The sequence below is a fragment of the Trachinotus anak genome, unplaced genomic scaffold, assembly GCF_046630095.1.
Source record: "Trachinotus anak isolate AG129_WGS33_773 ecotype Australia unplaced genomic scaffold, CSIRO_AGI_Tana_v1 ptg000012l, whole genome shotgun sequence".
NCBI lineage: Eukaryota > Metazoa > Chordata > Actinopteri > Carangiformes > Carangidae > Trachinotus > Trachinotus anak.
This window is the reverse complement of record NW_027273863.1, coordinates 22,511,240-22,536,103: the sequence shown is the minus strand read 5'-3', so window position 1 is coordinate 22,536,103 and position 24,864 is coordinate 22,511,240. Positions and strand designations below refer to the sequence as shown.

Here is a 24,864-nt window from a genome sequence, read left to right as displayed (position 1 = left end):
GAGGAATTTAAAATAGGGCATTTTTACATTTTGCTGATGCTCTTGTCAGCCAGGTCGACTTACACTGAGTGACAAGGTGACAACGGGACAGACGAGTATTGAGCTCTGAGTTGTGGGACGGTCTGTCTGGAAAACAGCGAGAGATCGTGTTCAACATGTTTGCGAACATGCAGCTGACACACAAAACCCCAGCGAGCACCATTCTGGTGATTTGCAGGTCAAAATATGTCGAGATGTCTGATTAAAGCTGACAAAACAATCCCACCTCTGCTACACAACAGCTTCTCCTGGAGCTTTCCTCCACATCACACAGTCTTTGTCAGGAGGACTTCTCTTGGTCGTCATGGAGATGTCTATGTTGATATGTAAGCACCGGACCTGTTTTGATTTCATCCAAAGCACTTTTACAACTCCTGGTGTTAGAAAGTTAAGTCTTGATTTAGTCAGAGAAAAAGTAGTTTGACACAACAGGTACAAGTTAATTTGCTGCAATTCTCTTTCAGTGAAATAGTTTAAGGAGCTTAAGAACCGAAATAACTACACTAAGAAAGCAAATTAAAAACTGCATGTCCATGTTTGTTTTTGCACTGCATCTAAGACACATTGAAGATCAGTTGAAATGGAAACATAATGGATGAACAAACATCAGCTTTCTTAGAGACATATGACGTGATTCATGTTTTTCTTTGTAACTTACTGCTTGAGGTCTAAATGGATGTTGCCAAGAAGACGTGCAGAGGTGGAGCCTGGCAACCTACAAGGACTTTCAACCACATCTAATGGTATTCATTGTGGAATGAAAAAAGTTTCTTTTGCTCTCAATCTGCTGAGTGCTTCATGGTTATTTCATTCTTTGTTTCAAGACTAATCTAACATGACAACATAATTTAGTTTTGTTTTTCTAATACTGATTCTCCTGGTGATTTCTTACTCTGTGAATCGATGTTTTACACAAGTTTGACCAATCACAACGTTCAGCACTGTAAACCCCTCCATCAGGGGCTCGGCTCAGGAACTAATCTGAGAGCCTTGTTCCTCCTGCTGAAATAGTTTGGTCAAAAGTTAAGTTTCTGAATTTCTAACACAATTTTTGGAAAAGCTCCTGCAGCAGAGAAAGGGTTGTTTTCTAGACATCAAGGTTACAAATAACCAGCGGTTCAAAAGCATATTTCACTGTCCAGGTTGCTTCATGCTGAAATGTAGTCAGTGAATTGTTGCTGAAACAGTGTTTATATGGAAAAACTGTAGCAAACAAATGCAGCCCAGTTGTGGTTTTAGTCAGTCTTTTTTAATGGAAAGCTCTGTAAAAAGCTACTTTCAAACGTTTGTTTTCAAGGACAAAAATTAACTTTCTTGCTTAAGTTTAGCCCAGTTTTGTTCCTATGTTTTGTCCTGTAAATCACCACATGAATGCAGATGTGGCCTCAAAACATAGAACCAGTGTGTCGTAGTAAACACAGCATTGCAGTAGGAGTTGCAGCTGCAGGATATTACAGTTGCCCGGGACCCTGTGCATCAAGTCGCCTAAATTAGACGCCTTTGAATCCTTCCGCCCCCCCGGGCTGTGATTCTGACCGGGACACTAATCACAGAGTCTCAGTCTTCCACAGCTACCGACCAACCTACACACCTCGGCACTTCACTGATTATTCTTCACTGTCCTGGAACAGATGCATTCAAATGTAATGGCCTGAATCAGGAGACACGCACGCCGCGTCCAAAGACAAATGGGCAGATGTGTTCACCCAGTGATACTGTTCACAGAGAGGCACAAAGCTGGACGAGAAGATGAGCGAGAGAGAGAGAGAGAGAGAGAGCTTCTTCCCCTCTCTCAATACAATGAACTGCAGAGTACTGTATATTGCAGGCACAAAATGATAATAGAATACAATTAACTTCAAATGGTTTCACTGCACACATAAATCTCTCCCTCAGTGGGGTCACAAATGACTTTACTCCTTCCGTGAGGATGGGGTTTCTAATTGCACATTGCTCTATATGCTGTGATGCTCATATTGTCAATGGCACACTGTTAAAGAGCAGTAGTAACTTATCTCTGCAGAATAAATAAGCAAACCAATCCGGACATCAAGCCAACTCCAAAACATGTCCTTTAAAATTCAATTTCACAGCATTATAAAAAAAAAAAAAAAAAAAAAGCTGACATCTTTAAGTTGTGTGAGTCAACACACAGCGTAACAACCAAGCATGTAAAGCAGATTTATATTTACACCTCTGATATGACTGAAATCTGCTTTTTTTCTTGCTTGTGTTTTCTTTTTCAAATGACCTTGTTTGCTGAAGCGTCTTTAAACTGAGCAGGGAAAATTGAAACTGACAGAGCATCTGCCGTCTATACTCCCTCAGTTAGAGATGAAGGCTGGAATTATACTCGTTATAGATTAATTACAGCCTGACAGAAGACAGTCACGCCGAGGAAACTGAGCAGGCGAGCTCGTCAGACGTCCATGGCAACGTGACCCGTCTCTGCGGCGGCTGAGCTCTTCTTCAACTGCAGTCCTGAAAAAAAATCTAATTCAGCCGTTGCTACGCACAGTGCCTGTGGACATCTGAGCCTCTGAGGTCACTGTGAGTTGACGGATGGTTGTGTCTTCTTTATGTTGTTTTCTCTCTTTTTTTTTTTAAAAGTTTGTCTTCGAGCCATCCCTCGCTAAACTCACAGAGCAGCGAATGGATCGATTAGTCAGTGCAGTGCGCTGTGCACTACCTTCAGCTGTCAAATTTAGGACAAAAAGACGTCATATTCAAGAAGCAGGAGATATGCTTTATCTGTCCAGGCTGGTCAAACCTTATTGGGAATTTGTCTGATTGAGCGGCTACTGTCAAATGAGCAAGTGCCTGGATTTTGGAGGCGCCACCTCAAACCACCCAAGACTTGACAAACAACCGCCGACCAGCCTTTTTGATATGGATGTGGAGGGGGGTTTGTGCAGAAGTGGATGTTTGTGCACATTAGGGGACACTCTTTCTGTCAGAGTAGAGGTTCAGCTGGTCTTTGAGCGATAATGATGATAATGATAATAATGATGATGTGGTATTTCCATGCTGGTTCAGCCAGGGTCACGACAGCTGCCACGGTGGGTTGAAGAACTTGATGGCGTGGGTCTTGGCCCACTTGGCGAACACAGATTTCTCTGTGATGAAGCGATGTCCACCGTAGGGGGCGCTCTCATGGAGCAGATACTCTGCACACTCGTCCCGGCTGCCAGCCTCGTAGTAGTGGTAAGGCACCTTTCTGTAACCCTCCGTCCTGAGGGGGAGAGAGCAAAGGAAAGAAAGATTATTAAACCAGGTTTATTAAAGGGAGAAAAGCTGTTTGTGGCTCCAGACAGAGTTGTGGGAAATCTGGGAAGTCAGCGACGACAAAGTCAGTCTACAAGTTTGACAATGAAAAAAGTCTGTGGAGTTAGACAGAAGTGAGCTAATCAGACCTCTGTAGCCTGTTCCTCATCTCAGCTCGAGGCAACATTAGCTGCTTCTAGCAAACACGCCTGAGTCTCTGACCAAACTGTTGGTGGCTGACTTGCATTGACAATAATGATGGAACCAAGTGGCAAAGAAGAAGAATGTGCAGAATAAAATAAGACAATAATTCTGATCTGTCTGGTTTCTGGCATCTGTGGAGTAATGTTTTAAAAGACAGGACATTTGGTTTTATGTCTTCAGGTGCCACTTTATTCTGCTACATGTGGCTGTAAAAATGGACTGTGTGTGATCCCATATTATCCACACACAGTATGGTCAAAAGAATATTAATGAATATACATACAACAGTATCATAATTGTAATAGTTTATCATAACAGTATTGATTAAACATAATTGTAAATGTGATGCTATATTTAAAGACATTTTTCAAATGTCAATATGTTCTTGTTTTCAAGTGTCTGTGGTTTTGATTGACTCAGCTTTACAAAACTATTATGCAAAATAATGAGCAAACTAAATGACAAAACTATTAAACTGAAGATCCTTCAGGACTTTATTCAGCAATTTGAAATGAAGCCGCCCCTGGCAAAGTTCTCCACTCAGCAGGTTCTCTCATTTTAAAAGTCGCTGTTGCCAGCGAAAAATATTCAAGAAATAATCTTTTAACTAAACTGCATTTATTTGTAAAACATCATGATAAGATTCATTTCTGTTCTGAAAGTGAATCTGAGAACATCCAGAAAACTAAGTAATGTACAGTGGGAGAGTTTGAGCCTAACCTGACCTAAATATCATTACAGGTTGCTCAGTTTCTAGTTAGCATCTGAAAATCATTACAAAGAACAGAATTAATAAAAGCAGGTGCAGTAGAACCAATTTGTTGTGCAGTCTGCAGTTGGTTTCTATTCGAGAGCGACAGCTCTATGAGAGGATGACTTGTGTGAAACAATATCATTGGGGGAACAAACACAGACAGAAGAGAAACAGCCATCACAACAGCCAGCCAGTGAGTCCACAGAGAGAGGGCAACTGTGGCTGTCTGCCAGCTCACAGTAACACACAGCCCAATCACTGCCTCTCCGCTCTTTGTGTCACACAGTGGTTCGCACCCGCGATCACAAATAAATTCAATTTCACCCTCTCTGCAGTACCTGTTGAAATCCTATTACTACACAACTGTTGAGGTCAATTCTGACTAAAGTCTCCAACATCATCAAACAAAACATCACTTCTCCTTGTTGTACTGGAACACTCGGCTGCCAGCAGTACTTTGTGTGATACTAAATTGTCCATTCTGAAACTCAGGGAAACACAATATCCTCCCGTCTCATGCAGGAAGGAAGGAAATAAGTGAGCGCCAGGCAGGAAGAGAACGCTGGTCCTTAACTGCCTCACTGAATCATAAAATCCTCTGTGCTGGTTAAATTATCACTCCTTTCTGCCATGTGTCTGGGACTGTTTTTATTTCCTGCTGTGCACAGGGAACACAGAGAGGATAAAAGGTGGGATTTTCACCGTGCATTAGGTAAAAGTGTTTGATTCAGGGGATTGGGAGAGCTCAGGTTGAGCTGCCAGAGCGGCGGGGAGAAAAAAGGGAGAGTCCATCTGAGAGGACTTGAGACTGAGCAGCTATGCCCAGGGCAACAGCATCTTGTTTGTCATCCCTCCTATAGCGTCGCAGCCAGACAGTAAATCACTCACACTAGAGTCAGAAAGAAGACGACAGGCCAATATACAAATAAAACTTTAAGCAGAGGAGGAATTGGGTGCTACAGCCCAGCCACCCGCAGCAGCAGAGAGACTGCAGCCTGCTGGGTTTTCTAGGCGGGAAAACATAATGGTATTCACGGCACAGAGAACCCAATATGGATTTCAGCATTGAAATTCAGCCATTAAATCCAAACAGAGGCACTGGAAATGTATTCCAGCAGTCCACAGCTATGGGAAGCTGCGATTGGCTGGCGCTGCCATGAATGCGAATCTAGTTTTCTAAGTTTTGGGGGAATGCGTGCATTTTTCATCCCAATATGGGGAGGCAGGTGGGGGAGTGGAGGGGGTTAGTTGGTGTCTTACTTGCAGTAGGTGTCATTTATCATGCCGTAGATATGGATCTCTTTGCACATGTCCATGGCGAGGATGAGGGTGAACCAGCCGGTGCTGAGGTAGGAGCCGGACTGGATCCTGCAAACACACAAATACAGATATTCTACCGTAATATTCATTTGCATAAAAATGTTTAAAATCATTCGCATTAACATTAAAACATCTAGATGCCGTTTCTCTGACCTTTGTGCTCTTCTCTCTGGTGTGCTTGTAATGCAGTTGATCTGAGTTTTGAATTATTCTAACAGATGTTCTTATTGTAGGCTGCTCTGTATAACAACCTTAGCTAGGGATCAAAAATGTACATTTAAATGTAAATGGATCTGCAGAACACCAACAAATCCCTCAGACATAACCACAGGTCTGTCATTCTCTAAGTTTTAACATGAGTCATTTCTCTCATTTTAAAGACTCATTTACAGTTGTTACATCAATAGTTGAAGAGGTTGTATGCACTGAGAAAAATGTGTCAAATTCACTCTTCAGTAACAGAGACAAACACTTTATTGGATTGTTAAACAGCGCAAAACAACAAGCCAACAGCAGTACACATGTTGTTCCTTGTGAATGATGTAGGACCCTGGTAGACCAATCAATAACAACATGCATAGTCCTTTCATCAGCATCAGACCTGTGGTGAATAAGTTACATGACCTATCAAAGTTAAAAAAAAGTCATCTTTGATCATTTTCTAACACACAACACACAGCAGAGATGTGTCGAGGTTTTGCCGAATATGGACTAATAGTGTTTGAAGTGGGTCATGAAGTATACACCCCCCATCCCCTCAAGGCAGGGGGCCCTCACTCTCCCTGAGGGCCCCGCCTCTCAGCAATGCAAAATACTATACGGAGCCTTAGACCTTAAATAAATGAAAGAGAGTGCACAGCATGACACTGATAATGATGTGGGAAAAAATGACAGTGAGATACAGTGTCAGCGTAGAGATTATGGAGGACCACAGGTGTCATTTAGATGGTTACAAAACATTCTATTAATTGATATTTAAATATATTTAGATTTAAAAATACATTTAGATTTTTCAAATAACCTAAAAACTCAGACATTCAATTTAATATCATATAAGAAATAAAAAACACAAAATCATCACATTTTGGAAGCTGGTACGAGCAAATATTTCGTATTTTTAGTTGAGAAATGAATCAAAATTTTGTTTTTGTTGTTCAACTGATTATTGCAGCTCAGTGAATAAACAAATCCACCAATAAATTGTTACACACATTTTATTTATATTTAAATGGACAATAATAAAGAATCATTCTAAGTATTTATAAATGAATATATTAATCGATCAATAAATGGGATTAATAAAAAAAAAATATAAAAGAATGAATATGTAGATCAGTTAAAAACAGATTAATTAATATGTAAATAAATGTATGATATAATTGACATCTAACTTGACAATAAAAACAGAAATTAATTTAAAAAATTACAAATTAATAAATTCATCCACTGTATAATTAGATGATTGGGTAATTCACTGACTGATATTTCAATAGGCAATAAAAAGGGTTATTCAGATTTCCTAATTAATATATTAGTCCATCAATAATAAATCATTAATTATCAATAATAAATGAAAAAAGATGTAAACTTTGAAAAAAGATTAGAAAAAAGAATATAAAACGATCAGTAACATAATTTAAAAACAGATGAATACCTAAATAAATTATAGAATTTCAAGATTAATTTAAAAATACATGGCCAAGATGAAAATACCAGAAACAGAAAACAAACCAGAAACTGCATAATTTACGGTCAAGTTTCCATAACTTAAATGTGTAAATGTTAGCAGCCATCATTCCATTTAGTACTGTAGTCACCTGCATCCCAGGCTGGTCCAGGATCAGCACCTTGGACAGCGATCAACACAAACGCTGGTCTCTTCCATGTAGGCTACTACCAGTTTAACAAGCGACTTTCTTACATAAGTTGATCTACAGTAAAAGTTATTGAAGATCAGAAAATGTCACTTTAACTTGAGCAATGCTGGCAAATGAAATTACAAGACAAAAGACTGGACGCTGATAAAAACCTCAACAAAGCTTCAAAGGCTTGAAATGTTGTGTGGTAAGCATATTTCATTTTGTTGTAAATAAGAAATAATTAAAAGTAAAACTCCTACTGATTGTTGTGCTGTGGAATAGCCGGCATGTGATCGATGCAGGTTTGAATGATAACTAGAGGTTAATTTTCCACACTATTCAAGTCTGTGTCCAGTCTGCTCATTGTGAACTATTCTCATCACCGAGGAGAATCTCTTTCACATTGCTCTCACGTAGCACAATGATGGAAAAGACAGATAACTTTTTGCCATTTGTCAAATGTCCATTAATGCCAGTTTTTCAAATTCTATACAGTTATGAATTACGATTACAAGAAATTATGTATGTAGATATTATTAGAGCAAGGTTAGAAAGACGGGTGCAGAGCTGGCTGGGGAAAGGAGAAAACAAGACTATGTCAGATCCTAGTATATGGTAATAGTGGGGAATTGAGTTGTACTTGTATTCATTTTTTTACTTGGTACGTAATTGTAATTTTATTCTATTTATATTTGTTATTCACTGTGTTTATTTTCTTATATATATATATATATAATGAGCTATTTTATTTTATTTTTTGTCTATTTGTTGTGCACATTTTTCTATTAGGGTTATTGAGCCATTTTATTTATTTTGACATTTGTTGTGTTTAGTCTTTAGCTATATTTTATTTTAGTTGTTGTTCATTATTGTTGTTCATTATTGTTGTTTATTATTTTTATCTTCTACTCAGCTAATATGAACAACTGATATCATTGCATGCTATTTCTGTCCAGTGTCAGCTGGTTTCAGCTCTTTACCTGTTTGCTTCTCTCTTATTCTCTGTGCTCACATATAGAGTATTTTATTATAGCTGAATTTCCAATAAAGCCGTTCTCATTTACATGTTTTTCTGTTTCTGTTGTCACACAATTGAACAAATAGCGACTGAAACACGGCCCATTAAGACCATAGATTAACTACCAAGCCATTTCTGACTTGCTGATCTGCTGCAGCTAACATCTTGATTTTATAACCACAACGTTGTCTTACAAAATCTCCAAACACATAAATTGAATTCAAAGACTGTGCTGTGATTTCAGCTATATTTACTTGTAAAATGATCACTCAGAGAAGCAACAAAATATCTCTCTGGGTAACAGACTGTTGCTCTGCTTCTCTGTGCCAATTTATTTTGAAAGAGCAACGGCCAATGGGAAAACTCCAACTCAGTCATTCGGCTGACCAATGGTGGAATTATGATCACTCAGTCAGTCAGTCTGTGACATTCATGATTACAGGGCTAGCCCTGCTGTCGTGGTCCAGCTAAAAAGAGAAGGCAAACTGCAAAAGACCTCCTGGATTCACATTACAGTGTAGTGTCCAAAATGTTGCATTTGGGTTTAAAATTTTGACCTTTCATCAAAGTGACCTCATAAGGCCAGCAGCTGAAATTTGTAAAGATACCATGTGGTGCAGCAGGTTCTGACTTAAACTGACAGTGTGGAAGTTGATTTATTCATGGATCTACAGAACACAATGTTTCTGTAATGTGGGATGATTGAAACATGGTCCCGAGATGTTAAAAAACCGAGACAGACAAAAACCAATGAAACTTAAAGTTAAGAAGACAGTTGTGTAAATATTGCACTCTCGGTTCACAAAGAGCAGACTTTACCAAACACACACAGGGACGTTGCGGTGGCCTCCTTAAATATATTCCAGATTTGCTGCAAAATTTTATGCAAACAAATTCATCATTAAATGCAAGGGGGTCACATTTTAACGTCGGAGAAACATTTACATACTGTAGGTTCCACATTTTTACATTTCACGGTTACTTGTGCTGCCTGTTGCCAGTAAACATTGAGCAGGTGGAGGAAGCAGCTTCTTGTTCAAGGACACTTGGACACAACAAAGCTGTTCAGCTGTTCTTTGTGGCAATGAACCTGTAAACTTTCTGATAATGGACAGTCTCTGTAACCACATGACCACCTTTCTTACCACTGCTGCTCTTTGCTGTTTTCTTCATGTAGTGGGTCTATCTTTGGTGCTAAGTAATAATTGGTGCTTCTGCTCTACCTCATTCATTATGGAAGACATTTTTTTAGAAATCATGTCAGATATTTCCCTCTGGAACCAGTGGAGACCAAAACACAGGTCAAAAAGGAGAGTCACTACCAGATTTAGACTCATCTGGTGACAAGATACATGATTTCAGATGAACGCTAATGTTGTTCTGTGTCTACTAAATGTTTAAATATGCAACTCTTTGCAAAGAAATTTAATATATCAACCAATATATCACAATATCAACTTAAAGGAGCTATTTGTAGTTTTGCTATTGCTACAAAGCCAATGTTAGCATCAACAGCTATCTACCAGTCTAAAAGAAACATTGTTTCTTCTATAGACTTTACACTGGGACATTGCAGCCTCCAATCTGCCCGAAGATATTGCACTTTTGTCTTGTAAACGCGATGATGTCAAATGGCCCCTTTAAGGTGATAATATGCAGCATGTTTCCAAGTAGCCTTCATTAAAAAAAAATCAATCTATCAATATTATAGTCAATCACACAATGCAAACTGCACCACACTACTGAAGACATGACCTTTGTGGTAGCTATAACCCTGTTGTATGCTTTGGTCCAATGTTCAATGGCGGCTCAGTAAATACAGAAGGGTACACTCCAAACACTCAAAAGTGACTACACAATGCCACAGCAGAAAGAAGCAGAGATTAATTTAGAAACCAATTAGCAAACTTTACTAAACTTAAGAGTCTCAGTCATTATTACTGTAAAATGTGTGTTTAAGGCCACAGTTGTATTTTTGGAAAGCCCAACAAACCCACACATGCACACAGACACTGGGGTTGTGCGGAGGTGAAATTACGAAAATGCAATTTGTTGAAATAAGGGAGTGGAGGAGCACAGACGGGAAATGGCACATTATCACTGATACACAGCTCGGCAGCTCTCAGCTGTCAGAGCTGTCAACACATCACTATTACCCTGCATTATTCATTAGCCATTTGCCTCTCTAGCAGTAGACACACATACTCTCACACAAAAATATCAGCACACATTCATACTTTCACACATATACACCACGTCCCTAGTGGAGGGCTAAATGTCCTGAAGCGAAGGAGCTTGCTGGAATAAATAAAAGTGGGTGGGATCTGCTGACCTGGTATCTAACATTGCAAAGTGGAGACACGGCGTGAACGACTGATAGAAGACAAGGTCTACAACAGGCAATGTGTTTACCTATGACAATTATAATGGGACAACTTTGTAGAAAGGATGCTGTTATTGCATGGCCAGTTTAAAAAAGAGATAAGGGATAGTGTGAAGCTGCTTTGGCAGACGGCAAATAACATCCAGAGCCTGAGGACAGAGGGAATGCAATTTGCTTGTTTTGTTAAAGCAGAAAAACACAGCCTTTTACTCAAAGACAACAAACAAAGGTGTCATGAGGTCTGGCTCGACGCTGCCTGGCTTTTTACCAAGTCTCTTTTAGTCCCCACTGCCACAGTTTACTTGAAAAATGAAACATAATAAATTGTGTTTGGGTACAAACTGAGCTGGATAAAAAAAAAGACAAAAATGAGAAAACACAGGTAAAAAGCTTGGTTAAACCCTTTTTTTTTTTGTCTCCAACACAAACCTGAGACAAGTGAAGCAGGAGTGATTGGGACTGACAAGCTACGACGCTGCGGTGCTACCGGCTCTGGAAAATGACGGGTGTTTGAGAAATGAAGTCAGACACTCTGAACGGGGTCTAAGTAAATAATCCCCTAAATCTGACTGAGCTGCAGCTTGTTGTGCTTTACCTGCCGAGCGCCAGAGGCTAAGGAGCGGTGGAGAACTGCCCAGGATCAGTGAGAGACTCCTCTACGGCTGAATCTGTTCAATAATTCGCACTTGACATTCACATCAGGGGAGCTGTCCATGTGTGTGAGAAAATCCGCACTGACGACCGGTTCAGTCGAACTGTGCTTTATAATGCCTCTGCAGCTGCACAAATATGATACGACACCTGTCAAAATCACTTAGTGGAATATAACTCAGCTCCATTGTGAGAAGTTGATCCTCACTCTGCAAGGAAATCATCTTGACTGTGATAAACTGTTCTACGTCAGACAAAAGTAAATGACAATGTAATATTTGACAAATGCAAATATTCAAATAATGACAGCAGGATAACTGAATGTCACCGTTTCACTGGGTGATCAAAGGAGCACCTGGTCCCATCGTGCACAGATCAGCTTGAATGTTGATCTAAACAATTAAAAACTAATCACTGTAAGTCCAGAGACTTTTGGTGGTTTACAAATCATTACTATAGATTTTAGAGAATATTTTGACATGCATTTGTTTTCTTGCTGAGAGTTAGATGAGAAGATTGATGCCACTCGTACATTTGTATGCTAAATATGAAGCTACATCCTCCAATCTGCCCTGAAGAAGTAGAGTTGCTCAGAGTGGGTATTGTAACTTCCTGTTTTATAAAGACAATGATGGCCGAAGCTCTTGTTGGCAATCACCACCACCTGCTGCTACCAGCAAAAAACCACGCCCAGTGACAGAGAAAATTTACAAATAACCCTTTTAAAAATGAGTATATTTCTTAAAAATGTTTTTTTTTAAGTTTTTTTTTTGTTTCTTGTTTTTACTTTTGAACAGTGTTTTACTTATGGCTGCACTAATCAATATTCTCATATTAACAATGGATAAAATGACCATGTGTAAAGTGAAAATGGTCGCTCACAGTGATGAACCCATGGAGAATTATCACTCATCTGTTCCCCTCAGGTCTTTGGAGTATTTTAGCATGTTCACCATAATACCAGAATAATAACCCACTAGCAGTTCTCACTAGAGTGTGAAGTTGCAATATGAAGCTTTAAAGCATCTTTCAGCTCATTGTTTTGACTTTGCTGTTCTGAGTCCCTATCACTGCTCTAATCAGTGTCATCTTCAGCAGCAGGAGGCAGCTCTTCTCAGCAAAAGAAAAAGAAAACTCACCACACCACAGCAACGAGCAGCAGACAAAGTTAGAGACCAGCTGTGAACACAGTGGAGCACATAGAGGCCAAAGACTCTTTCAGGGCTAAAATCAGAGACAATATTGGACTTATGCTCATCAGGTCCACAGACACATGACAATAAATGAATGTTAATGTGTATTAATAGGTAACTCTTTACTGAACTATTCACTGTATCATCTTTATTAACTGATAATAGATTAATGTTGTGTTTACAGCTTGTCTCACTGCCACCAAGTGGCAAAAAAATTCAATCGCAAAAGATCAATAATACTGCGTTAGTTTTTCATATCATTACTTGGCTAAGCCTTAATTGTTCCTTTAGCAAAAGTAAAGGAATTGGGTAATTGGCTGATAAGTTATTTGTCTAGGTTTCATATAACCACTGTTTGAATAACATTTTAACAACTACATTTTCCCAGTAAAGACTTCTTCTTTAAGCAACCAGCAACCAGGAAAATAATGATTTCACAATGAAGAGTATTCACCAAAGATTCTTCTGTGCTCACTTCATCAAATCAATCTCCTTAACTCTTCATGTCTTCTTCTTTCTTCTAATTCACACCAATAAAACAACACTTAGGACCCGTTTTATTTATTTAAAAAGCTGTTGTTGACTTGTAAAAGAAAAAGGACCAGAGTGTATGATTGGAATATTAAATATTCATAATTATGTTTATGTATAATATTTGTGTATAATCACCTGAAATGAAGAATCGTGTTTTCGTTAGCTAAGACTGAGCCCTTCATATCTACAGAGGTCAAGGCTCTTTTGCAGAGCCCACCATGTTGCACCTCCATGTTTCTACAGTAGCCCTGCACAGACAAACCAAACAGGGGGTATTTTTGTGTTTTATGTTACCTGAAGGCCACTGTAGGCTCTCCTACAAGCTTGGAAATGAAGGTACGAGGGGTATTCAGTTCATTCCAGTCTACGACCGCACCTCAAGATACCACCAAAGAACACATGGGTCTAGACATGTAGACATCTTTTGACTTGCAAATCAGCAAATTGTTGCTTGCTCAGAATTGCTATTGGTTACCTCCTGTTGTGTTTTGAAGGTGCAATTTTTTCTATCATTATTATAATGGTTATGATTGTTGTTATGGTGCTAAAGAGCAGGAGCAGTGCAGTACCTCCTGTTCTTTCAGCTACATCAGCTTGTGCTTTATGTAGAGTGACCCAGGCCCCCTCATATATCCATCCTCCATCTTCAGACACAATCTAGTGAGAGCTGTTCATCAGACCAAACCATGCCTCCCTCATTTTTTTAGAAGAGGGCAGACATTATATCAACCACCTCTTTCTCTTGATCTCTTCATCTCTCTTCTGTTCTGCTTCAAAGAAACTGCCCCTCGAGCAGAGCTTTGGTTGTAAATTGTCTGGGTTTGCACAAGTACTATCCAACCACTGCAAACAAACAATGTTATTTGGAGAAGGGTTTCTTCACTAGATGTACTGTTTTACAATTGATCGGAGCGCCGGTAGACTCGCCTTTATCGCCTCTGTGCCTCTCTTTCTCTAGATACGGGATTTTCTTCTCTGGGTAGAATATAGCCTGATGTATTAATTGATTACTTCATACAACAACAGGCCTTAAGACAAGTTGTTCAGTTTGCCTGGGGGCGAGTTCTGCGTAGAAAAACAACCCACTGTGTCTTCCTGTGTCCTGAACCAGCCAAGGAGCCCCTGGGACAAAACAGTGACAAAATCCTGAGCAGAGCCGCGGGGTGAGAGCAGGCCTGCTGAGGCGTTTCTTATTTCTGCCAGGAGGCAATATGAAGCGTCAGGGGTGACCTCTACAACCTGCATTATGATGAAGACAGTTTGCTTTCCTCAAGTCTAGTTTTGCACCAGTATGCAAGACGACTATTCATCGGGAAGAAATCATTAGCCCTTGAAGAAAAGATGCTTGTTGATACAGATGCTCCACCTTTTTTTTTTTCAACGATGTCGGGTCAGAGGGAAACTTGCTGCTTGTTTCCTTCAAGCTGCTTTTTCTCTTTTTCTTCTTGCTTCCAACCTAATTGATTGAATGGAGTGGACAAAATAATGGAAACACCTGGTAATGCAATTCCACAGACTACATCCTCCACAATGACTGACTATTAAACAAAAATCACAGTTTAACTGATAGACTGATATATCTATCTATCTATATCTATATCTATATATATAGATATAGATATAGATATAGATATAGAGTATAACACTTCTGAGCTTCCAGTCCTGTCTTTGTACACCCAAAATTGATGCTTGTCACTTTCTGCCAGTGTTGTGAGCCCTTGAATATCTCTTTCAAAGCCTTTATGAAATTTCATTATTATAATATTATATAATATAAACACAGAAAATGTCTTGCTGCTCCCTGTGAAATATTAATGCAGCACTGATTACAGACAAGATCCACTGTTTGTCTCCATTTAAAAAAAAGTCACCACTTTCAACCTCGGGTTCATGGTTATGGATTCCTTGTTTTGTTTAGATCCAATTTTCTGATTTATTTTGTAAGTTGTATTTCGAGGGAACAAACAGCACACTGACTGGTTGTACAGTTTATTTCCTTCTCTTCTTTTCACCACTTGTTTTTCATGTTTTTTATGGATGAAGTAAGTTTGTGGCTTTCAAGCTGAATGGTTTTGCTGTTTGTTCGCTATGACCTCAACTACCACGTAATACTCTGCACAGATTACTCTGCCCAATTTAGCTTCTGGTGAAATAATATGTAAGAAGCATCTGAGTACAAAGCCAATGTCCTCTTTTGAGCCAAAATTTAACTTACATTTTCTGAATTTACTTCTGCTCCAAATGCAACATTATGCAAAACTTTTGGTGCAACTTTACTAGACTCTAGTTGTAGTTTTAAAAGTAGTTGTATCTTAAATATGTTAATCTCTTCCATGCATCCACTCCACAGGGACAGATGATAGTTTAATGTAGGAGGAAAGCAGAAAAGCTCCTGCAATCACAACATACTTTCGTACTCCACATGTAAATCTTCAAGCTACTGAAGGATGCAGCACCTCCCAGCTGAACACACACTATTTATAGAGAGATCAACAGGCACAAACAGTGTCTCAATCAACACAAGTGTGACTCCTTAAACTAATTAAATCCAGCCGAAACAGGAAAGAAGCTACATCGATGTCACCGAAAAGAAGAAATCCACAGCTGTTACACTAACAGGAGGGTAAATGATATTTTAAGTTTATTCAGATTTATGTTTATTATCATACTGCATACAAAGCTTAACTGACTTTTGTTTTACAAGCTAGCTGTATCTATTTCCTCATTAAATCTCTGCCAATCTTTCATTAAGTCTAAACACCATTCATTTAAGTCTGGAGTTTGCATTGGTAAGGTTACATACAGTATATATTGTGCCATAACACTGTATATGTATGTACCATATTTGTGAGTGTACATTAAAAGATATGGATGATATTCTATATTTTGCCTCCTGTCCACAAATATGAAACAAGAACATCTGCCTTTGGGCTACAGAGCACCATTGTTGTTCAGAAACTACTAAAAACATATCAGTGAGTCAAAGGTTTGCACTGTGTGACGTGCTTTCATTATTATGAACATACGCACTGTGGGTTATTTTGAGTCAATCCCACATACAACTTCCTGCTGCTGGAAATACTCACTTGAGCCCCAAATGTGTGTTAATCTGCATCTGAAAATAGTCCCTGCAAATGCACTATTTCTTCCTGTTTAAACATTTGCTAAAAAAAAACATCTCTTTTATGACGTCACTGAGCCTTCACCAGAAACAAAACTGAATATTTGCGAGTTGTTATTAAATATTTACCTTTTCAGAAGGAACAAATGGACTTGGGGCTTAGTAAAAGACAAAGGGGAGAAATCTACAAGTATTGAGAGGTTAATGTTATTGTGTGTAAGAAATCCGTTTTCAGGCTTTACCTCGCAATTTCCAATACAAATACCCTGTCCCCCTGTTGACTATATGTATATTAATCTGTGCACAATGTTGAATCAAATATCTCATAAAAGTCTGTGAAAATATGCAAAAGTATTTCTGTTTTTATTTTTAGTGTAGATTTTAGTTTTTACTTTTTTAGAACAGATGGGTGAAAATGAGATCTGGAGCTTTTGTTTTGGTAAAAGGTCTAAAGGCACCGTGGTCAGTAAGGAAGGGCAGTGCTTTGTTAAGCCTTCCTTGGGCTGCTATTTAAAAAAAACTCTGTAAGCACCTCTTGACAGTTGACAGTACCACAGGATTCATTTCAGGCTCTTTTCAGTTAATGTTTTTTCTTTGTCTTTGACCATTTTTAAGTTAATGGCTAATAGTAATGGTTTTGCTGGAGGGTGACATTATAATCAACATTTTTATTCAGAAATTTTAAAAGCACTCTCACCATCTGCATTGCTGTATTGTGAATTGTTCAGTAACCCCAAGTCTTTTATTGCCTTTATTCCAAAGTTAAAAAAAAAATCCCATAAGGAAGTTTCTTCGATTGCTTTCTCTGTTTTGTCTTGTGATATGTAATCCATTCTTTTCCTGGAGATTAGTCATTTGTACTTTAGTCCTTTAGGGCTTGATGATATTGGATTTTAATCCCCTTGGGGATAGCTTTGTTCCTAGTTCAATATTCTTTGCTGTTTTTTAAATTTTCTTTCTCTCCAATGACCTTTTTTCACTACTTCCCGTTCACACTCAATATCTTCTCCTCTGTTTTTATCCCTTCTGTCCATAATTTCTCCCTCTGACCCTTTCAACTCTCTTCTTCCTCCCCTCTCGCTCTCTTCATCCCTCTCTCTGCTGCACTCTCTGTTCTGACCCTCTGTTCCCTGCCTTCTCCTCTCCCTTGAGTAAATGGCCTCGTTGTCCTCCTAAAGCAGATGCCGATACGAGCGCAGTGAGTGAGAACAGAGGGCAAAGAGCTGGTAAAAATGGACAGGGAGGCTCTGAACTCCCCGTGTGGAGGCTGATGCCCCAGCAAACAGCCAACGGTCATGACACTGCGCTCACATTTTGAACAGAGGATTTTGTGGAGTGAAGTATCCTGAATAATCCTGGGTACAGTGAGCTTACTGCCACCGCAGTCAAATTGTGCTCCATTTTAGTGATGATGGAGACCAGGAGGGAGAGGATACAGGGCTCTGTGCCGACACAACCATGATACAATGAAAATACCAAAGTCGAGTAGGAATTTATTCCCTGAAGTGTCCCAGAAAAATGTCAGCGCTTCAAAGCGTGCTGCTGCTGCTGCTGATAATACATTTATTCAGCTGCACTATCATCATTACTCTACCCTTTTCTATCATCATTACTCGGCCTTTTCTAAAGTGAGATCCCACTTAGATTGGTAAGTGCAATGTCTGCCTATTTCAGTTGGCAAATGTCATTATTATCAGCTCTAAAAACAAACTTTTAGGGATTTTTTTTAAGGGTAAAATTCAACTGGGAGTACAACAGTAAAATTTACGACATTAACACGTTTGCTGCAATAAAGAAAGCGTGTCAGATTTATAATGGCCAAGGTGTCGAGTCTGGCCACAGTCCCGATTCTGTTAAGTCTGGTAATGTCTGATATTTTTGGCCACCTCCTGAAGGTGCTTCATGTTACTTCATCTTCAACTTCATTACTATGCCGGAGGAAATTGGGTTTGCATGCAGGCATTAACACACAGGTGACCACACTAACAACAACGAACAGAACCAATCAATTATGAAGGACATAAAAGCAAAAAATATACAGTATAAAGAATATTTTAAAAATTAAAAAATAAAATAATATACGAAGAAAAATAAAAACAGCAGCAGGTCAAACCTAAATAGAAACGCTAGAAACACTACTTCCCCCCTGGCCATCTATGTGCTCATGCAATGCAAAATAATTAATCGACATGTTTGCAGTTAAGACAGGTCAAGTTGCACATGGCATAAAAAATAGCCTGGCTCCAGATCTCTGAACCACCGCCCACATCTCCGATTTGTTCAACAACATAATCCTACACTAGCTACTCTGCTACGTCCATGGCAACAAGCGAGGGTGAGACTGATGCAGCTGTACAGACTGTCGCTGTTGATTTACAGAAATGACAACTCTAACATCTGTGTATTTTCTCAACGGTCAGAAAATGATGTTGATGCTGCCCCCAGCCTCCAATAATAAGTGAACCAAAATGAAAATTCACTCTTATTATCAGGCTAGCCTGAAGTCGTCAAGCCCTTGTCCAAGTAAACTAGTGCTTTTAATGTGCACTTGCACAATAGAATCAGATGTGCTTATGGGTGTGAACATCACTTGGACAAATGATATGAAAATCTAATCTGTTATTATGATCATCCAAGGAGAAAGCATCGAATGCCAGTATTATGTATTATGTTATATGTGACACATTAATATAATTGGCAAATCCATTCACAGCTGAGATGACTAATTCTGATATGATGATGATCATAATCACATAACTGATGTTGTTTTTGTGTCTCTCATAAACCCTGTTTACTATAATATAACCTGAGGTCTCAAAATAAGGTGGCTAATGTTCAGTTTTTCTTTGAATGTTGTGGAGGAGACACTGAGGGTATGAGGAGGTCAGCTGTGTCTCATCTTTAGACACATGGTTCCCTGCAGACTCTCTGCGCTGTTAGCATGAAGCAGGCTGCTATGTCCACTGACACACTGCATGTGGAGAACATCCATCATCCTAACTTGCTCTGCACTCACAGCACTTGTCCCCTGTCGCATTTAGAGAAAGAACACAACTACCCAAATGACCAACCAGATGGTCCTAAATAGCAAAATCCCCCCCAAAAAAAACAAAAAAAGGAAAAAAAAAAAACAACAACATATTTTCCTTCTCTTTCAGCCTTCCCTTCTGCATCCTCACAGCGATCTTTCCCCCCTCCTGACATGAATCGAGTGAACGGCGAGGGGTTTGCACTGATCTCCTCATCTCCGCCCGGCAACCAGCACTTTAATAATTCTCTCAGAGCAGAAGAAGGCATCTGATGCTTTTATGCCCACCACCACCCCAGCAGTTTTCTCTCATTAATTTCACAGCACCCCAGTGAGTCTGAGGCAAAGACACGAGGAGAAGACAACACACACACACACACACACACACACACACACACACACACACACACTCACACACATCTTAATCTGTTTCTGTTTGTTTTGGGTTTTATTTTTTTTAATTTTTTTTATTTTTTAGGTGTAAGGTTGATTTGTCTGAGCTGTTTTGTTTTTTTTTACAACATTTCTTCCTCTAAGTCCCACAGCAAAATAAATGCATGATTATGTCTCTTGGATGACACTAAACCCTTGTTATAATTCATTAATCAGAGCCATTCAATATTAGATTAAATTCATTACAGTGCTGCATATAGCTCTGATAATGAATCATAATTAAATCCCTGCCTATTCCCTAAAAATAGACAGGTGCCAGGTGCCATTAGCTTTGATGAAAAGATCTAAAGTCTGACAAATTCCATAACAAATTTTGATATGATAAAATATATATATATAATTTTTGAAATTTTCTACAGCCCTTGGGAGATGATTATATTTTTAACCATAGGAGGAAAATTTGTGTGTGATTTGTAATATAGTTTCTATTTATACTTTTAATTGAGTTCAGCTGATTGAGCTCAAATGCCTCAAAAGTGAGTCAAAGTCAAAAGCAGTCTGTCTGCACTGATAGCTGTTTCACACAATTACCACCCACAGATAATTTCCCTGTTTCAGTCACACTCCGGCTAAAACTTCAAAGAAAATTACTCTCCCGTTTCGTCTGAAACAACTGGGCAGATATTTCATACTGATTATACAACCTCGTCTCTCATTTCAAAAGACAAAGCCAGATTAGTCAACCAGGGCTGAGCAGTGAATCAGCAGTGTACCACACACATTAAGCATATTTTCTGTTACATCTTAGGGCATTTAGCTGACATGCTAATCCTCACCGGCAGACAATGAGCGAAACAGCACAACCCTGCTTACGCTCAACTCATTTAAATATTTTTAGTTATCAATAGCGCGTGCTGTGTCCCAGCACTGGTTCGTTACACTACCTCACCTTTAACTGCCATGTACTGTCACGATTATCTATGCACTGTATCACTGCACTGAATCATTGCACTATCATGGCACTGTCTGTTTTGTAAAAGTTTTTGTTTACATTATATTTTATATTTTCATATTTTTATATTTATATTTGCACCGTGGGCCCGAGAGGACCGCAATTTCAGTTGTGCTGTATGTCCTGTATGTGTAGCACAATTGACAATAAAGCTGACTTTGACTTTGACTTGACTTTGAGTATTTTCAGTTTCAGTGTCTGCCCTTAATTTTCTCATTGTCTCATTGTAGGAGAAGCTCTGAAACAACATTCAGACCACCAGGCGACACGTTATCGCTCAAGTTACAAATTTCTTTTGAGAGGATTACATGTTCTTTTAGTCAGGAGGAGCACAAACGTGCCACAACCAGGCAGGAGTCTACAACCTGGCTAAATATTAGCATGCTAACATTCTTAGAGTGACAATGCTAACATGCTGATGTTTAGCAGCACAATGTTTACCATGTTCCCTATTTCACTATATCTTGTTAGCATGCTAACATGTGTGGTTTCACACACCGCTCCGACTAGGTGATTCTTGAATGTATGCATACCTAGATGTACGTGTTGGCTAACATTAGCAAGCCACACACAACATGTGAATGTGTTGTTGTGGGTTTTGGTTGAGGGTAACTGCCTCCCGCCACCTCAGATACAGACCAGTTTTACTAACCTGCCATCTAACTCAGACAGCAAACAAACGGACCCTCAAATGTCAAAGTGACAGAAGCTTACTGAGATAAGTAATTGTAATGGAATTACTGCATTTCAAATGGTAAAAAAGTGATTACAATCCATTCTTAGGGAGAAATGAATGTCTCTACCAAATTCCTGGCAATTCCCACAACAGTTGACAAGATATTTCCATCTGGACCAGAAGCCTTATATCTGCAGCTGAGTCATTTCATTCTTAAAAATCCTACATCAACAAGACAGTAACTAATGATAAAGGGAACAAGTGTAAGACTCACAGCACTGTATGCACCAAACATCATGTATGCATTCTCCCACATGGACCACTCATGGGCTGGTAATGATCATGTGCTCTGGGGTCATGGAAACAAACCACCTGTCAACCAGCGACCTTCCCACAGCCCACCTGTCACCTATCAACAACCACAGCATTTCATTTTCGGGCAGGAGATTGAAGCACAGACAGCGTGAATGGCAGGTTTGAAATTTAATTGTCTCTGAGAGAAAAGGGGAAACACTGCAACACCAATAAGAAAAGGAATTTTAAAAAGCCTTCCCTGCTGCACCAAACCCAAACTCAAAATGAAGCACCTCATACTGGTTAAATATTGGAATTATTATGTTTTTTTCCATTCTTGGACGGCAAAGCTCAGTGATAACCTTGATTTTACTGTGCATCTTGGTATCTTGCAGTGAATTCTCAAAGTCAGAATTTTATGTACTGTGCTGCTGTTATTTCTGCTTGTGCTTTTAACAGTAAAGTGGCTTAAAAAGCAGCGGAAACTGAATGTGAACTGGTGTCTGACATGATTGCATTTGTTTCTGGACAAACTGATAACCTGAGAGCAAAAGATTACAGCTCCAGTTCAAGTAACATCTTCTGCAGCATCTGCAGATTTGATAAAACAACTAACCTGAGAGAAAAACTGTATTCATTAAACAGCCTATTTCTTTGGAACAGTGTATTTCTTACACTGTAAATCCTCTTTGTCAGCACACCAGTAATGGACCATATACTCTTGAATTTGTGCTGAAATAAAATGAAATAAAATGACAATAATCAATTAATCATTCAAGTTGTTTGTTTAGTAACAGAACTCGTCTTGAGACTAACAAGTCTCCAGCCATGCTATCTGCTCTCTGAGGCTGTACTTGGGCACAGTGTTGCTTTGAGCTAAATGCTAACATCAACATGCTAACATGTTGATGCTCAGCAGGTATAATGTTTACTGTATACCATCTTATCTAACATAATTTCTGCCAGGGACTAAATGATTCACTGAATATTGAAAAAGCTAACTGACAGATTAAGAAATGAGAATAACTGTTATGGGCAGCTCTAGTTCAAAACTGCTACTACGTTCAATGTTGTTCACTTCAGAACTGTAAGTTTTAAATGTTATTCATGCAACAGTTTTCTGCAGTTCATGGAACAGTATCCTGATAAAGAAACCTTGTGGTTTATAAGCCTATTAGCTCCACTTATCAAAGCTCTGACAAACAGCCCCAAGTAAAAGAATCCCATCATTATCCACGACCCGAGCAAGGACCTTAACTCACTTCACAGGAATAAACAGCATTTGTTTTGCTGAAAGAGAAGCATCAGCTTTATGCATTATTCAAAGTGAGTATAAAGTGTCTTGGAAATGAAAGCCTCATGCAGTTTGAGATGTTTATCTTTTACCTCATTTCAGTTCAGCAGCATAGGGAACAGGCTTTACTACAAAACACCTTACAGTCTCTGGCCTCAACCCTGGCAGTGTTGGTGCCATGTTTTACTCACCTGTGAGTTTCAGTCTGCTCCTTCATCCTTTTATTTGTGCATATTTGTTCTTAATCTGCTGAAATTTCCTCTTTGCTCATGTAGTCTCCAATATCTATGTAATCTTTCAAGACCCCACAACCTGACTTTGTGTTGGATTAGTCATGGACTTTGTCACAGAAGACCACGCAGTATATGGGAAGAAAACACTGTGTTTTCTCCTGCTCTCTTCTGTAACTCACAGCTTGTGAAACCCTAAATCAATGTTCCCAAGAATGTTGAAATTATCTTCTATAATGTTGGTTTATGTACAAAAGACATGACAACATGGAACTTGCTGTTCTAATAATGTGACACACAAACTGGTATAAAAGACTGAAATACACTGAGCTTTGTGCTCATTCGCACATCTCATGTACTTGACAGTGCTGTGAGTCCGTCTGCAGATGCTAAATCAAACTTGCAGAAAGACAAGTGTTGACTTTGTGCTTTATTAAACAGAAACTGTCACCACAGTTCTGCAAGGCCTCTTGTGAGCCTGATTGTGTTTTTGACTTTGCATGTTTTTCGGGATTTTTCCTCAGTCTGACCCTTTGTACTTTTTTTTGCCTCTTTGGATTTTTGAATCCTTGTTTTTTTTTCTAATACTCTCTACTTTTTCATCTGCCTCCTGAGTCGTGCTGTTGGGTCCCTTTTCTGAGAACCGTGACAGGCACCAGCCACTGTCTCTGTGCACAAGAGCCATAAACCATTTATGAAGATTTATTTGGTCAAAAAGGCAGAATAACAAATGGTAGAAGGTCAGAGGAGGTGAGCAGGAGTCTGAATGGGTTTGGTATAAGTGAGCCATTTCTATGACTCCGGGAAAAAAGAAATTACAAAACAGAGGTAGCAGAAAAACAGTCAGAGGGAAGTGGCAGACTCTAAAAGCTCTGCAGCCTATTCACCATGTTAATGGGATGCCTGTCCGAGACCAAGGGAGTAAAAACCAAGGATTAGCAAAACAGATGAGAACCAAGTTAAGAGATTTCTCCCGGGAGAGAGATCAAGACAAAGACCCAAGATCCAGAATTACACACAGAACTACTGATTATCATTGATTTTAAAGCTCAATAATCAATTAATCCCACTTGTACTGTTTGAATAATTTAGAGAAGCCGCCTCTCTCTGGTGACACACCTTGGAGAGCTTCACAATGGGGAGTAATCCCATGCAAAAGTCCAATAACCATGGTACTATTAAGCTCTCCCGACTGCTCAGGCTGCTTTTAAGCCACACCGGGTCCCCTCTCCTACAGTAAAGAAGATTTATGGTGGCTCACAAAGAAGTGTGTTATGACCTTAATATGCAAAACCCCCTCACTCCGGCATTGCAGCACAGCTCCTGGTTTTACAGGAGGCTTACAGCACATGCTGCCATGATTTTACATTTTCACGTCCATCACGCCACATTATGAAGATGGTAAATGATGCTGCACACAAATCAGAAATCTGAAAGGTGTGAAAGATGGAATAATGGAGTGATTATTCTTCCATTTAACAGGTAATATTCTTGTAATTTGACACATTTACACAATAGACGATGCCAGATCTCCTTAGATTCATTTTCCACATCGGCACATTCATGTTCTCCGTCTGTCCATAACTCACTCAAATCC

The 24,864-nt window shown here is 39.2% G+C and overlaps 1 protein-coding gene across 1 annotated transcript in view; it reads right to left on the bottom strand.

The window, feature by feature from the left end:
• Nucleotides 1-692: 692 nt before the first annotated feature.
• st6galnac3 (ST6 (alpha-N-acetyl-neuraminyl-2,3-beta-galactosyl-1,3)-N-acetylgalactosaminide alpha-2,6-sialyltransferase 3) overlaps nucleotides 693-24,864 on the bottom strand; it is a 72,670-nt gene continuing 48,498 nt past the window's right edge. Inside the window, exons 4-5 of the mRNA XM_071491679.1 lie at nucleotides 5,522-5,629; nucleotides 693-3,271 (exon numbers count right to left, since the gene is read on the bottom strand). Of these exons, the coding sequence (XP_071347780.1) occupies nucleotides 3,082-3,271; nucleotides 5,522-5,629 (298 nt within the window). The 3' untranslated portion in view covers nucleotides 693-3,081. The remainder of the gene's footprint in view (nucleotides 3,272-5,521; nucleotides 5,630-24,864) is intronic.